We start from the raw sequence: 14373 nt of genomic DNA, 5'->3' as shown, positions 1-14373 counted from the left end.
TCCCTAAATGAGATAAGACACCAGAGCATTTCTGTTGACTGCCGTGCTCAAGTGACCCACAGGGGGAGCCTCCTTTACGGTATCTAACCAGACCAGGGAAACAAGCCGAGAAATTTGACTCCATTAGCCTCATGACATTCCCAAGGTCCCTCAGTCAGTAGCAATCCAATAAATGACCTTAGAATGGACAATCTGGCTTCTCACCCTGCCAGCTATTTGGTCTTGGACCAATGACCAATTGGCCTCACTGTGAGCAACCATCTTGACCTGCCTACCTGCTAGAGACATTAAGTGAAGGAACAAAGCCACTGTCAGGAAAAGGACTTAGTGGCGTCAGAGGCATTAGGAGAATAAAGGTGTTTGTGCTGCTTTTCCCTAGGTGAGGAAAACTCTAGATGCCACCATGCAGACCTTACAGGACATGCTGACTGTGGAGGACTTCGATGTCTCTGACGCCTTCCAACACAGCCGATCTACAGAGTCCATAAAGTCAGCCGCTTCTGAGACCTACATGAGCAAAATCAACATCGCCAAAAGGAGAGCCAACCAGCAGGAAACAGAGATGTTTTATTTCACAGTGAGTAGGATCTGGGACCCGGAGCCCACTGTTGACTCCCTGCCTGTGGTGTTGGAAGCAGTCTGAAAGAGAGCCAGCAAAATAATAGGACATAAATCTCCTAACATGCTTTTTTACCATTAGGTTGCCTGGCTTGGTTTTCTGAAGTGCAGTGAGTGGTATTAACGTTAATCTTGAGTGATGATCACTGATGCTTTAGGAAGGAACCAAAGAGTTTTATTCAATTGGGTTGGAGCAGTGATTCTCAACCTGTGGGTCATGGCCCTTTTGATGGTGGTGGGGGGAAGGGTGGTCAGACAACTCTTTCACAGGGTCTCCTGAGATCATCCTACATATTAGATGTTTACATTATGATTCATAACAGTAGCAAAAATACAGTTATGAAGTGGCCATGGAAATAATGTTATGGTTGGGAGTCACCACAACATGAGGAAGTGTAGTGAAGGAGTCAGGTAACAACCTAGAGTTATGTGTATGCTATTGTCTTAAATCGGTGACTAAGCTTTGAAAATGAGGACCTCAGAATTGCAAGCAAGTTATTCATGAGTTGCTAGTGCCTCCTGTAAAATCCCAGGTTACAGACCTCCATTTTGGCCAGGGACCAGGAGGGAAGTGGGGAAGGGGAATTGAAGCTTTAGTTCACATTGGGCTTATTGAACATGGAGATTGGGGCTGTAAGGGACTTACCTTCCATCTGGTGCACATCCCACAAAAAGCCCGTGGGGATTCTGCTCAAATGCCCAGGGTGAAAAGCTCCCGTTCACCCAAATAGTTCTCCTGCTTGAGTTGTGGCTGACACCTTTGTTATCTGTGGGAAATCTGTCACCCTAGGATTCCTGGCCACTGGTCTTGATGCTGTTTTCCTTGGTGACCAGAGTGAAGCTGATGCTCTAACAGTCTTTCCCTGGCTGTAGGAAGCTGAGGTTCCCTTCCTCCAGGCTGAGTGCCGATTCTTCTAGCCTACCTTATAAGCTTTGGTTCTGAGCAGCCTCCGCACTCTAGTAGCTCCTGAATACTTTCTCTTTGAATGTCCACAGTAACACTCACTGAAGACGTGTGCCACCACACCTGGCCCTTGTTTTATTTTTAAGCTAAGGTGGTGTCAGCTGACGCTTCTCTGTGCGCAGCCAGGTCTCCCTCCTCTTAAAGGCCCTATAGGTTAAAAACTTAGGTCTTCACTGAGCTATGCTCTTGATGGATTCATGTCACAGGTCCAGACGGTCAGCATCCTAATCTAATCCCTAGACCTCTATGCTCTTTTCAGATCTTGTATCATATGCAGATTCAGCGAGCATGGCCTCCAGTACCTTAAAGGTAGCTAATAAGAAAATGTAATGGCTGTGCCAGGCTACTGCCAAGGCTGACAATCAGGTCACTAGAGACACACAGCTAGGCTGCTGTTGACTGGATTATGCTCATAGACCCTGTCACAAATTAACCCATTTCTAGCATAGAACTCTGTAATTGGTAAGCCTTAATCAAAACCCTGCTACAATCCAATAGTTGACATTCATTTCTTCCATCAGTATTCTTTGACCTTGTCAAGAAAGGAAAAAAAAGCTAGTCTTCATGACTCCTGGCATCTACTACTTCTGTTAGAGGCCTACTGTGTTGACAAAGAGAAGTTATTGTCTCTAGGGAGCAGGGAGTGCATATGGGGATAAATAGAAAGTCACTTCAGTAGTAGAACAAAGTCTAGGCAGCAGAAACAGAGGAAGGGGACCAGCCTGCTTGTATTTAAAGAAATCTAGTGTCTTTGACCAAGATCAGAAGATGTTGTGGGTTTTTGTGTGTGTGTGTTTGTGTATATATATTTATATGTTTTATATACATATTGATATGTGTGCATGCATATATGCATACATATATGTGTGTATGTTTTCTGGAGGTCAGAAAACAGCTTTAGGCACAATCAACCTTTTATGTGTACAGCTCACCTCTGTTTTTCATTAATTCTTAGACATGTGATGAACTCAGAGAAGGGTATTGTTAGACACCTCCGTCGCCAGCCTGTAAGTCACTACTTACTGACTGAAGCAAAGGTGTGCATTACCCAGAGCCAAGGCATTCAGTTAAAATTCAAGTGTTTCATCTCCCATCTTCCTCAGCAGGGCTCTGAAACTTGGAAGTGTAAGGGCCTCTGTGATTCCCCCCTCCCGCAAGTGAGAAATGAAGGGTTAGATTCAAGGTACCTTGAAATGGAAAATTGCAAGTTAACAGTCTTCCCAACTGGCGATGAAGCTGCTGGTCCTCTGTTCCACATTTGGAGAGACATCCTAAATCTACGGTTGGCTTACCTTGAGGAGCTAATGAAGGTCTAGATATGGGAAGGGCTGCACTCCAGGCTGCACAGCATGGAACCCAACTCTGGGCTTCTGTTTCCTTAGAATAAGTACTATCAAGCTTTCTCCATTTGTCCTCCAAGATCATGGAGGGGCTCCTCTCTCTCTCTCTCTCTCTCTCTCTCTCTCTCTCTCTCTCTCTCTTTCTCCTCTCTGGCATTTGGGGCAAAGCACTTTCTGCACACCCCTCTTTATCTCATCCACCCAGAAAATCATGTCCCCAGTGCATTGATGTGCATTGATAAACCTCCTGATGCAAGGTTTCTCAGTGGCCTGCACAGCCCTTCCTCATTTGGAAAAAAGGCTCATCTTAAGCTCTGCTCTGCTAGCCCTTGGCCTCAGCTGCAGGGCCTCTGCATGGCTCTCTTCCTATTGCTCTGGTCCTGGAAACACAGTGGAGCTTTGGTGACCAAAGGGCCCTTCACCTTGTGCTGCCCACAGTCCTCACCGTAGAAGTGACCTCTACTGCTGCCATACTCTCCTGCCTCTTATGTGCCCAACCCAACCTACATGGCTCGGGGATCCCCAAGATTTAGACAGGCACTTGGAATAGCTCAAAACAGATACAAAGTCCTGCCTGTCCCCCTACCAGGTCCTGGATAGCCTGACATCTACTTGGTTTCCCTGCTGGGGAGATGAGTTTTAGAATGAGAGACCCCACCGTCACTTGGCTGTGTGGCCTTTAACTTCCTTATGCCTGTGTGTTTTACAGAAATTTAAAGAATATGTGAATGGCAGTAACCTCATCACCAAGCTGCAAGCCAAGCATGACTTACTCAAGCAGACACTGGGTGAAGGTGAGTCGGTGGGAGAGAGCCCAAGGGGGACTGCTGTGTGGTCCAGAGCTGCTGAGCCACTTTAGCTCAAGACACCCAGCACTGGGCAGAGAAAGACCTGATGCTAGTTAGACTCTGTGCCTTCACTAGGCAGGATGGGAAAACCACCTTGGTACAGGGGCTGAGGTGGGCAAGAAGAGGCAAGGCCAAGTGGTGGATGTATCCCCATAAGTAGGAGGTGGGAATCCTGTGGGTGACCAGCCCCACCTTTTACAGGGTTCCTATGAGGAAGAGAGAGGAATAAGGAACTTGTAGATAAAATGATAGGCCTAGCCAAGAAGAAGAAAAACAGAAACACGGAACAGCTTTGGGAGAACCTGGGTCAATACCCGGGGCCCAGAACTTTATTCAAAAGGGCTTTTTATAACAATACTGAGGGGCGAGGCAAAAGACCTCACCCTTGCTAGATACAGCCAAGTGCAGACCCTTCCAAACACCTGGTACCCAAGCCCGTGGTCCAATCATCCTCTCATGCAGTCCTGCTGGGTAAAGCAAGCTCCGATTTTACTAGGAAACCTCTGTGGGCTCCCACAGAATCCGAGGACACATGGACCAGCATTTGTCAGCACACATCAGGGGAACTGTTGGAGGGCCTCACCAAGGTTCTAGGTCCAGAGAAGAAAAATACATACATGATAGAGTTCAGCCCATAAGAGATCAGAAAACTAGGCTTGAAGCTGCCCAGAAGTTTCCAGTGGCACTGGAGTAAAACCTCAGATATCCAGAGCACATAAGACCCTCTGCCTGCCTCCCTGACCCTGTCCAGCATCCTCCCCTCCCTTAGTATGCTCCAGCCAGGCTAGGCTCACCTGTGCCTTGTAAAATTTCCCGCTTATTCCTGCTGTTTTTGAATGTCCTTGTGGAAACATCACCCAGCTGGGTATAGAAAACATTTCTATGAGCCTCAAGTCCCTTTTGTAGTCAATCCCTGCATTCTCTGCCCCAAGCAAATCACTGATCTGATTCCTACACACACACACACACACACACACACACACACACAGCCTCACCCCCACCCCACCCCCTTTCCTGAGTTCTGACTATATAGACTAGCATGACTTTAACAATCCTCCAGCTTCAGGCCTGCAAAGCGCTAGGACTGCGGGTGTGGAGGAGTTGGCTGCATTGAGCTTTTCCTTCATCTGTTAAGTTCTGCCCATCTTGACCTCTCAGTATTGGACCAGTATTGAGAGGGGCAGCTGCTAGTGCTTTGGAATCAGATTTCTGAGTTTAGAACCCAAGTACTTTTTGAAAATCCAAGGTTCTGGTTGGGTCCTTGGTCTGTGGGGTAGAGAAATTTCTCTTCCCCGTTCCCTTCTGAGTGCTCATCTATTACTGCCCTTGTCTGCATGGCCTCAATTCGATCATAATGTTTCGGCTGACATAGCTCCTGGCTCATTTGTTCTTCCGGGTTTTATCAACCATGCCTCACTCGGAGATGTAAACTCTGATGTCTGCCTTCTGAGTTTTGAGCTGGTTGACAAGAAGAGCTCTAGGAAAATATTGCCTCAGAAATGGAGGAACAAATAAGAGGCACCCAGAAGCCCCACCGGGTCTTGTCTAGCACATCAGACATAGAAAAGCCCAGAGTACTTCCTTTGACTGTGGGGACAGATCTTGGTAGACTGGTCAGTTCTAGGGAAGATTTTCTTCTTCTAAATGAATGTTTTATTTAGAATGGGTTTTAATTTACATGAAAGTTGAAAAATTGTAGAGTTCTCATATGGTCTATCCTCAATTCCCCTTTATTAGTCCTATATCAGTATGGTATACCACAATTAGTGAGTATAAATACATATTTTGTTTTTTTGAGACAGGGTCTTATATAGTCCAGGCTGGTTTCAAACTTGATATGTAGCCTTGAATTCAAGGATAGACTTGAACTCTTGATCCTTCTGCTTCCCCGGTGCTGGGGCTACAAGCATGGGCCACCATGCCTGTCTTTGACACACTATTATAAACTAAAGTTAATAAACACTGAATTACTCAAAACAGAGAGACTGAGTAAGTTTACACCAAATCACTGTTCATTTTACGTACGTATGATCTAACAAAGGTATGTTATGAATTCTTAGGACACTGAGTAAAGCAACCAGGAGAATTTGAGTTGAGCAGGGCAGTCAGAGCTCAGAACATTATCAAATCCATTCTTCTAAATTTTTGTTTTGGTTTTTGTTGAGACAAGATCTCACTATGTAGCTCTGGATGGCCTGGAGCTTGCTGTGTAGACCAGGCTGGCCTTGAACTCACAGAGATTCACCTGCCTCTGCCTCCTTAATGGTGAGATTAAAGGCATGTGCCACCATACCAGACCCATTCTTCTAAATTTTAACGCTGGAGTATCCTTACCCCCACCTGAACAGTTGATTCTTCACTCAGTAGATGATGGTCTAAGTGCAGGCTTCATGTGTGGTTATGCCTCATCTCTGGCCCTCTCCTGTCACCAGAGAGCTATTTCATGCTGAGAGGGATAAAATGAAAAAAGTGTTAAAAACCAATGAGAAATAGAGTCCCCAGGGAATATCCAAAAGGATTTGAGCTGGGTTTTTTATTTGTTTGTTTTATATTGTTTTGTTTTGTTTTAATGATGTCATGTGCCTCTGTTTCTCCAAAGTACCACTTTGACAGTGTGGCTCAGAGAACCTGCCAGTTAAAAGAAGCACAAATTCTTCCAGGTCACTTTCATTTGCAAGCAAACTTTGAAAAGGACTCAGGTTCTAACAATATTTTATAATATGTTTTTAAAACCTCAACAGGTCCCTAGGGTTAAGGACAGTGCTTTAAAAAACAAACTTTTCTGATATGTGTTTGAAGTGACAATCCACATTCCTGAAGCTGTTGGCAGAGAGAGCTAGGATTCAGGCAGAAAGCTGAAAGGTAGGGGATGGTATTCCTTGACTGTGTGTTGGCATCCAGGACCATGCTCTAAACCTTTGATTCCTACCTCCTCCCTGCCCTCAACTGTCTCTCATATATCCAAAGGCACAGACACTGCAGGGCTGGAGGAGGGTGCCATGATACACAGACAAATGATGTCCCATCCTCATAGGGAAGAACTACCTCTTGATCATGCAGTTAGTCAACTGTATGCAGGCATTATGTAGTGATGAAGATGTCCTCTGAGAAATACATTAGGCAATTCCATCACTGTATGAATGTCACAAGCAGCTCTGACACAAACCAAGGCTGACTACACCCTTAGGCCATATGATACACGTGTGAGACCACAGCAAGAGATTAAGTCAAGTACAAGAGAAAATGATGTGATCAGGAGACACAGAAAACCCAAGATGAGGGTGCTGTTGGTATAACAATTCACACTGTGTCACAGTTAACCCGTGTTTTTGGGAGTAGAAAGAATGTTCTCTAACGTAGCATAAATAGTAGACAATCACTTATCAATAACAAGTGTTACATGCTGTATGTAATTGTATATGCTCCACGTGTATAAGGACAGGATAGTAGGTGTGTTTACACCAGGGTTGACTTCAGTGTCACCACCAGTGTGGGAATGTGTTACACCATGATTACCTGTGATGCCTGTGTTATCACTAGACAGGGATTTTCAGCTTCGCTCTCACTTTATGAGTTCACCATCATAATTATGGCCCACCTTGTGCCTGAGAAGGTGCCATCTGTGTGAAAAGACTGGCAGGAGGGGTCAGGACAGAGGAAATAGTGGTAGGTTAGGAGAAATGATGGATGGGAGTGTGACTGGACCAGAGCAAGCCCATAGAAGAGTGGATCATTTGGAAAACAAAGGAAGGATCAGAAATGGCCTTACAGACTACTGGGTACTAAGGGAGCAGCTGGCTGCAGCCCTGAAGGAAAGGATAGGTGTATGACTGGCCTTCCTTCCCCCAGAACAATCCCAGGCCATCATGAAGCCTCTTTGAGGATGCTGTGGGCTCTCACAGGTCTCCATCTGCATGAAAATTTAGCTCAAACCAGAGCCTCAGAGAATATGCAGCAGATCCCAGACACATGAGCAAACGAAAGACAGCAAATGTGTCTGTGTTACCTGACTTCTCCCCTGCTTGGGTCCTTGGCTTCAGTTTAACCCTCTGCAGTTAGCCCTGGTCAGGGACTGAGGGACAAAGTCACTTTATTCCCTGAGTCAGACCTCAGGTTATCCCCCAACACTCCTCTCTCTGTCCCTACACTGCCTTGCTTTCTATAGGGGAAAAACATGCTTAGGCTCTTTATTAAAAACAAACAAACAAACAAACAAATAAACAGCATGGGCTGGGGATTAGTTGGTAGAGTGCTTGTCTAACATGCACAAAGCCCTGAGTTCAATACTTAAGGCAGCATAAAAACAGCTACTGTAATCCTAGCCTGTGGAAGGTGCAGGCAAGAGGATCCAAAGTTCAAGGCCATCCTCCATCGAATAATTAGGCTAACCTGTGCTACATAAGACTCTGCCCCCCCCCCCCCGCATCAACAACAGTAAAACAAAAAACAAACAAAAAAACTTTATACGAATATTGAGTCAGTTTCTATCTAGAGCTGTATCTCCAAGATGAAGGCCTTGGACCACATTGGCCACTGAACACTTGAAACATGGGCCACTGAACACTTGAAACATGGATTGGTCATGTTCATTGAGATGGGCAGAATGAACAAAATCTGAAGAGTTAGCTTACAGGGAAGAGAATATAAAGTATCTTGCTTGATACTTATGTATGTGTGTGTGTATACATATATACATATATATGTTGTTGGGTTTTTTTTCTCTTTTGGGGGCTCTTTGGTCTTTTGGGGGACCCACATCCAACTCCCAAATAAATCACACATGGAGGCTTATTCTTAATTATACATGCCCAGCCTTAGCTTGGCTTGTTTCTAGCCAGTTTCTCTTAACTTTAAGTTATCCCATCTACCTTTTGCCTCTGGGTTTTTTCCTTCTTTGCTTCTATATACTTTCCTTCTCTTACTCTGTGGCTGGCTGTGTGGCTGGCCCCTGGTGTCCTCTCTCCTTTTCTTGCTCCTCCTTCTTTTTCTCCCAGATTTCTCCTCCTCTTTTATTCTCTCTGCCTGCCAGCCCCTCCTATTCTTTCTCCTGCCTTGTAATTGGCTATTCAGCACTCTATTAGACCATCATGTATTTTAGACAGGCAAAGCAACACAGCTTCACAGAGTTAAATACATGCAACATAAATGAATGCAACACATCTTTGCATCATTAAGATGTTCCAAAGCATAAACAAATGTAGCACACTTTAAAATAATATTCTACAACATATATATGTATACACACACACACACACACACAAATGACAATATTTTGATAACTTGGGTCAAGCAGGATACAATTTTAAATCATCAAGCACTGAATTCACCTTGCCTGTTTTACTTTGCTATTTTGCTCCTTGGCTTCTAGAAATTGTGACTTGCAGTACATTTCTGTTGGCAGCACTGATTTAAAGGACTTCAGGTGGGGGAGTTTTATTCTCCTCGGGGTGTTGGGGAAATGGAAGTCATTTTTAGACATTGATGTGCCAGGGGAACAAATCCCTATTATTGCTGTTCAGCAAGTGAAACTCATGGATGTAAGTGTCCACAGTTCGGGTAGATAATGGATGTGAGCATCCACAGTGCCTGGTTGGATAATAGATGTGAGCATCCATAGTGCCTGGATGGATAATGTAACTGATGATGTCAAGGCCCAAAGAAAGACAGCGAGCTGTGCAGATCACACAGTAACTTGATAAAATTTAGTATAAGGACCTGGACCTCTGCATTGTCAGTGCAGTTTTGTGGGAGAAGGAGATGCTGTTTATCTCCTTGTTTTGAGCACTCCATTCCTACTTAGGGAGGTCTTCTAAGATAAGGGGTCCCTATAGCCCAGAAGAAAGGGATACTGCTGTGGGATGGTCTGTATGTCAAGTGTGTTGCTGATTGGTCAATAAATAAATCACTGATTGGCCAGTGGCCAGGCAGGACATGTAGGCGGGACAAGGAGGAGAATAAAGCTGGGAAGTGGAAAACTGAGTCAGAGAGACACTGCCAGCTGCCACGATGAAAAACAGCATGTAAAGATGCTGGTAAGCCACGAGCCATGTGGCAAGGTATAGATTTATAGAAATGGACTAATTTAAGTTGTAAGAACAGTTAGCAAGAAGCCTGCCACGGCCATACAGTTTGTAAGCAATATAAGTCTCTGTGTTTACTTGGTTGGGTCTGAGCGGCTGTGGGACTGGTAGGGGAGAGAGATTTGTCCTGACTGTGGGCCAGGCAGGAAAACTCTAGCTACAGGATACTATTAAAAACTAAGTACCACATTTAGAAGGCATTGGGTTGAGTCAAATTCTACTGTAAATATCTGCTTTCCCCCACCTGTGTGTGTGGGTGGAACCAGGTTTGCAGAGGTAAAGTCAGACAACCTATGTTGGAATCTAAGCTGCCCTTTAGCAGGGACTGGAGCAAGTTACTCTGCCCGCTCTGATCTCCTTGCTTGTGTGTTGTTCCGGGGATGGTATTCTGTGTACACTGGTGTTGTGACACTTGTTCTCCTATTTCAGGATGCACTTGTTTGTAGGCTATTATAGCCACTTATCAAGGAGCATCTTGAAGGCAGAGGGGTTCTTCCTTCACTTACCCACTCAATAAACCTTTAATGAGTTCATACTTAGTGCCAAACAACATTGAAAACCTTGGTATTTAGCAAAGGTGTGTGTGTGTGTGTGTGTGTGTGTGTGTGTGTGTGTGTGTGCATGTTGCTGGAAGTTTCCCTGTGTCCTGCCTGGCCTTAGATTGGGATAAATCTCTCACCCACAGTCCCACAGCCTTTTATAAAATAATCACTCAGAAGCTTATATTAATTATAACTGCTTGGCCATTAGCTCAGGCTTATTACTGACTAGTTCTTACACTTAAATTAATCCATAATTCTTATCTATGTTTAGCCATGTGGCTTGATACCTTTTCTCAGTTTTGCCTTGTCATCTTGCTTCTTCTGTGTCTGGCTGGCAACTCCTGACTCAGCCTTCCTCCTCCCAGAATTCTCTTTGTCTGCTTATCCCGCCTATACTTTCTGCCTGGCTACTGGCCAATCAACATTTTATTTATCAACCAATCAGAGCAACATACATTCACAGCATATGGAACAGCATTCCACAGCATGTGCATATGTGTGTGCAGGTACATTTGCTTTTGCATTCATGTTTGGAAGCCAGAGATCAGCATAGTATGTTCTCCACTTCTCTTTTGAGACAGAATTTCTCATTGAACCTGGAGCTTGCTGTTCATTAGGCTGGCTGGCTCATGGGCCTCTCGTATCCATCCTCCAGTGCTGGGCCTCCAGACACATGCTGCCATACCTTGATTTTAAGTGTGTGCTGGGACTCTGGACTCGGGCACTTCTATCAACCCAGCATCTCCTATCCCTTTAGGAGTTTTAAGAGCATGGTGGTGCATGCCTGTAATCCAGCACCTGGAAAGTGAGAGTGGGAGGGTCAGGAGTCCAAGGCCAGTGTCAGCTATATGGTGAGATTGAGGCCAGCCTGGCCTACATGAGACCTGTTCTTCACCACCTCTCCTGGTGAACAGATGTGAGTCTCTCATAGAACATGGTACTTTTTTTTTTTTTTTTTTTGGCTTTTCGAGACAGGGTTTCTCTGTGTAGCTTTGCGCCTTTCCTGGAACTCACTTGGTAGCCCAGGCTGGCCTCGAACTCACAGAGATCCGCCTGGCTCTGCCTCCCGAGTGCTGGGATTAAAGGCGTGCGCCACCACCGCCCGGCAGAACATGGTACTTTTTAATGACAACAGGCTGGCAGTAAACAAGTGAAGCTGTAGTTGAAGACAGTGCGGACAGAGGAACTCTGGGGAAAACCTTGTCTACTTCAGATGGAGGAAGCTCTGCTCTGGATCCTCCTTTTCAGCTGAGATGCAAAAGGCTAGCAAGAGGCAGTCCTTCAAATGTTAGGGGCAAGATAAGCCCTGAAAACAAGCTAGGGACCTAGCAGAAGGACTCTGTGGCGGGGCTTCAAGGCCAAAGGAGGAAGGAGTCTATGTACATCTAACAGTAGCTTGAAGAACTTATGGATACAGAGTATGAGGCTTGTGTTCTATTCCACATGTGACAGTGGGCTCTAGAAAGCAAGAGGAAGATGTGACATATTCTGTTCAAAGCTATTTCTTTGGCTGCTGAATTGTGAATAGATTGTAGTGAAACACTCCACTTTAAAGGCAAGTACTCCAGCTAGAGATGATGGGAACCTGGGCTAAGATGGCGGTGTTGAGATGGAGGGAAGTGGGCCGAGATGGTGATGTTGGGATGGAGAGAAGTGAGCCAAGATAGTGATGTTGAGATGGAGAGAAGTGGGCCACTGAAGTTAAGAAGGGCAGAGAGCTCTGGAGAGCTGTTCTCTGACTTCCAATTAAAGTGGTCAGGTGAGGGGGTCACTTATGGAAATGTCAAAGACTTATATAGGAATAGTTTGGGGACATGGGAAGAGCATTTTGGGGAACATTTAAAGTATGAGATCCTTGCGGGGGGCAGCATTGTGTGACTTACCCCATATAGGGATACCATGGCAGACCAAAGTCCGACTTGGTGGACCATGAGTTTTATTGGGGTTACTAACAGGAATATGGGTGAGGGGTTATTTACAGGAGCAGAAATTACTCAAAGACAGCTGCATCGACAAGGTCCACCACCAGCTCAGGGAAGAGGTCACAAAGCTGGAAACCTGGAGCCACTGTACAGCTCTCAGGCAGCTCAACAAGTCAGAGTGTCCTTTCCAGGTGCCTCAGTTGATCTAAACCTCTTCCAGGGAGCTCTGCTGGTTTCTGCTTCTTCAGGCAGCTGGTATGGTCTCAATCAAGTCTCCTTTGCAGCTTGGCTTCCAGTCTAAGAGGGACTCTCAGCTTTTATATTTACTTTGGCCAGGGTGTGTGTGTGTGTGTGTGTGGGGGGGGGTTGGCTAGTGAATCTGTTCAGTTTCAGGGACTTCCTGAAAGTACTTTGAGTTGTTTACCTTCCTGCTTAAGGAGCTTCCCTGCAGGATGCAATGCTTCAAACTCTGAGGAACCTGTTACACAACAGGTGGGTAAGGAAACTGTGGTCTGTCCACACAATGGAATATTATTCAACCATAAAAATAAATGAACTACTGAATCATGACCTATGGATGAACTGCAGACAAATTATGGTAAGCTAAAGAAGCCAGATTCAGGAGAGAAATCACAAGGAGAGTGATTCTTTTCTATGAAATGTCTATCAAACTTGCAGAAACAGGGAGATTAGCTGTTGCCTGAGGCAGGAGGCAGGAATAAAGGACTGTAGATGGGCATGTGAGATCTTTCTGATGTTGTTATTGTTTTAAAGGAAAGAAAGTTCTCTGGTTAAAGCCACAATCAAAGCCAACTAACCATCAACATGCAATTTTGTTTTCTTTCCCCAGGAGAGAGAGCAGAGTGCGGCACAACCAGGTGAGAGTTGGGGAATCTTGGGCCCTTGTACTGGCTGCCTGAAGTCTGAGAGGATGCGGTGGGTGGGTAGATATATAAGCTGAAGATAGCCTCTCGGGAACTAGGGAAGCTGGATAGTTTTCACCACCTCTGGGGGCTTTGGGGTGATGGGGGAGGGTACAGTGGCTACTGAGGCAGCCTTGCTTGTTTTCGCTTTAGACCGGCAAAGCCACGCTCCAGCAGGCTGGCCACAGGGAGGGGGCTTTCATAGCTGCTTTGGGACAGTGGGAGATGTCCTGTCCGGTGGGAGGGTAGTGGATCCCAGGGTGTCTAAAGGCAATAGCAGAGGCCACAGGCTACAGGGTGGCTGTTTTCTTCTCTTGGATATGTTACATGGCCACTGCCCAAACTTCCCTATAGGTGGTCCAGGTCCAGCCTGGGAACTCAGTTGCGAAGGCTTTGCGGTTGGCTGATAGTGTGCACAGATGGCCACGCGCATGCTGCATACACATGAATGTGTGCCCAGATTACGCTCCCCCCTCCACCCGCACTGCCCGTCATACTTTGGCTTGAAGTTCAGTGGGAACTGGATGGACTGGCGAGGCCAATCATATAGGCAACTCATGCTTCCTTCTAGCTTTTTCCGCATCTCCCTTTGTGCTTTCCCTGAGCACACCAGAGCCAGTGAACACTTTCACTCAGCAGCTTTCAGCCTTTCATAGGCTTTAGATGCCTAAGCAGCCAGCACTGCCCTGGCATCTGAGTTTTCACCATGAATCTAGCAGTGGCCCAGAGGTCTGCCCTCTATCATGTGTGGCTACTTTTTAGTTGGGAGCTACTTTTTACCTCATGTAGTAGGGCTCAGTGACTCAACGATATTATCTCCTTCCAAATCAGTTCTTCCCAATGGCTCAGAATCCTGAAAAGCTGTCCTACTTGGCAAGAGCAAAGATGACCCTTCAACTCTCCCCTGCTCTTGGTGAAGCAAGTAGGCGTGGCAAAGGCTTGGGAAGCTATGGAGTTTAATATGTTGGACCTGGAGATTTAGGGCTTTCCAGGAATCCAGCTGTTTATCTGGGCCCAGGCAGTTTGGGAACATGGAGATGATTCACAGGCAAGGACCCTCCCACATGTGGAACAGCAGATGGGCAGGCCACTCTTGGAGAACCCAAATTTGTTACTATTTTTTTCTGGTAAGAGAA

At 45.8% G+C, this 14373-nt stretch overlaps 1 protein-coding gene across 1 annotated transcript in view; it reads left to right on the top strand.

Annotated features, from left to right (window-relative positions):
* The window catches only part of Srgap3 (SLIT-ROBO Rho GTPase activating protein 3), a 113600-nt gene that overhangs the window by 58923 nt on the left and 40304 nt on the right, over positions 1-14373 (top strand). Inside the window, exons 8-10 of the mRNA XM_059257098.1 lie at positions 380-577; positions 3632-3716; positions 13165-13192. Of these exons, the coding sequence (XP_059113081.1) occupies positions 380-577; positions 3632-3716; positions 13165-13192 (311 nt within the window). The remainder of the gene's footprint in view (positions 1-379; positions 578-3631; positions 3717-13164; positions 13193-14373) is intronic.

This window comes from Peromyscus eremicus, chromosome 3 (assembly GCF_949786415.1).
Source record: "Peromyscus eremicus chromosome 3, PerEre_H2_v1, whole genome shotgun sequence".
Classification (NCBI taxonomy): domain Eukaryota; kingdom Metazoa; phylum Chordata; class Mammalia; order Rodentia; family Cricetidae; genus Peromyscus; species Peromyscus eremicus.
The sequence above is the reverse complement of the archived record's forward strand: the minus strand, read 5'-3'. Positions and strand labels throughout refer to the sequence as shown.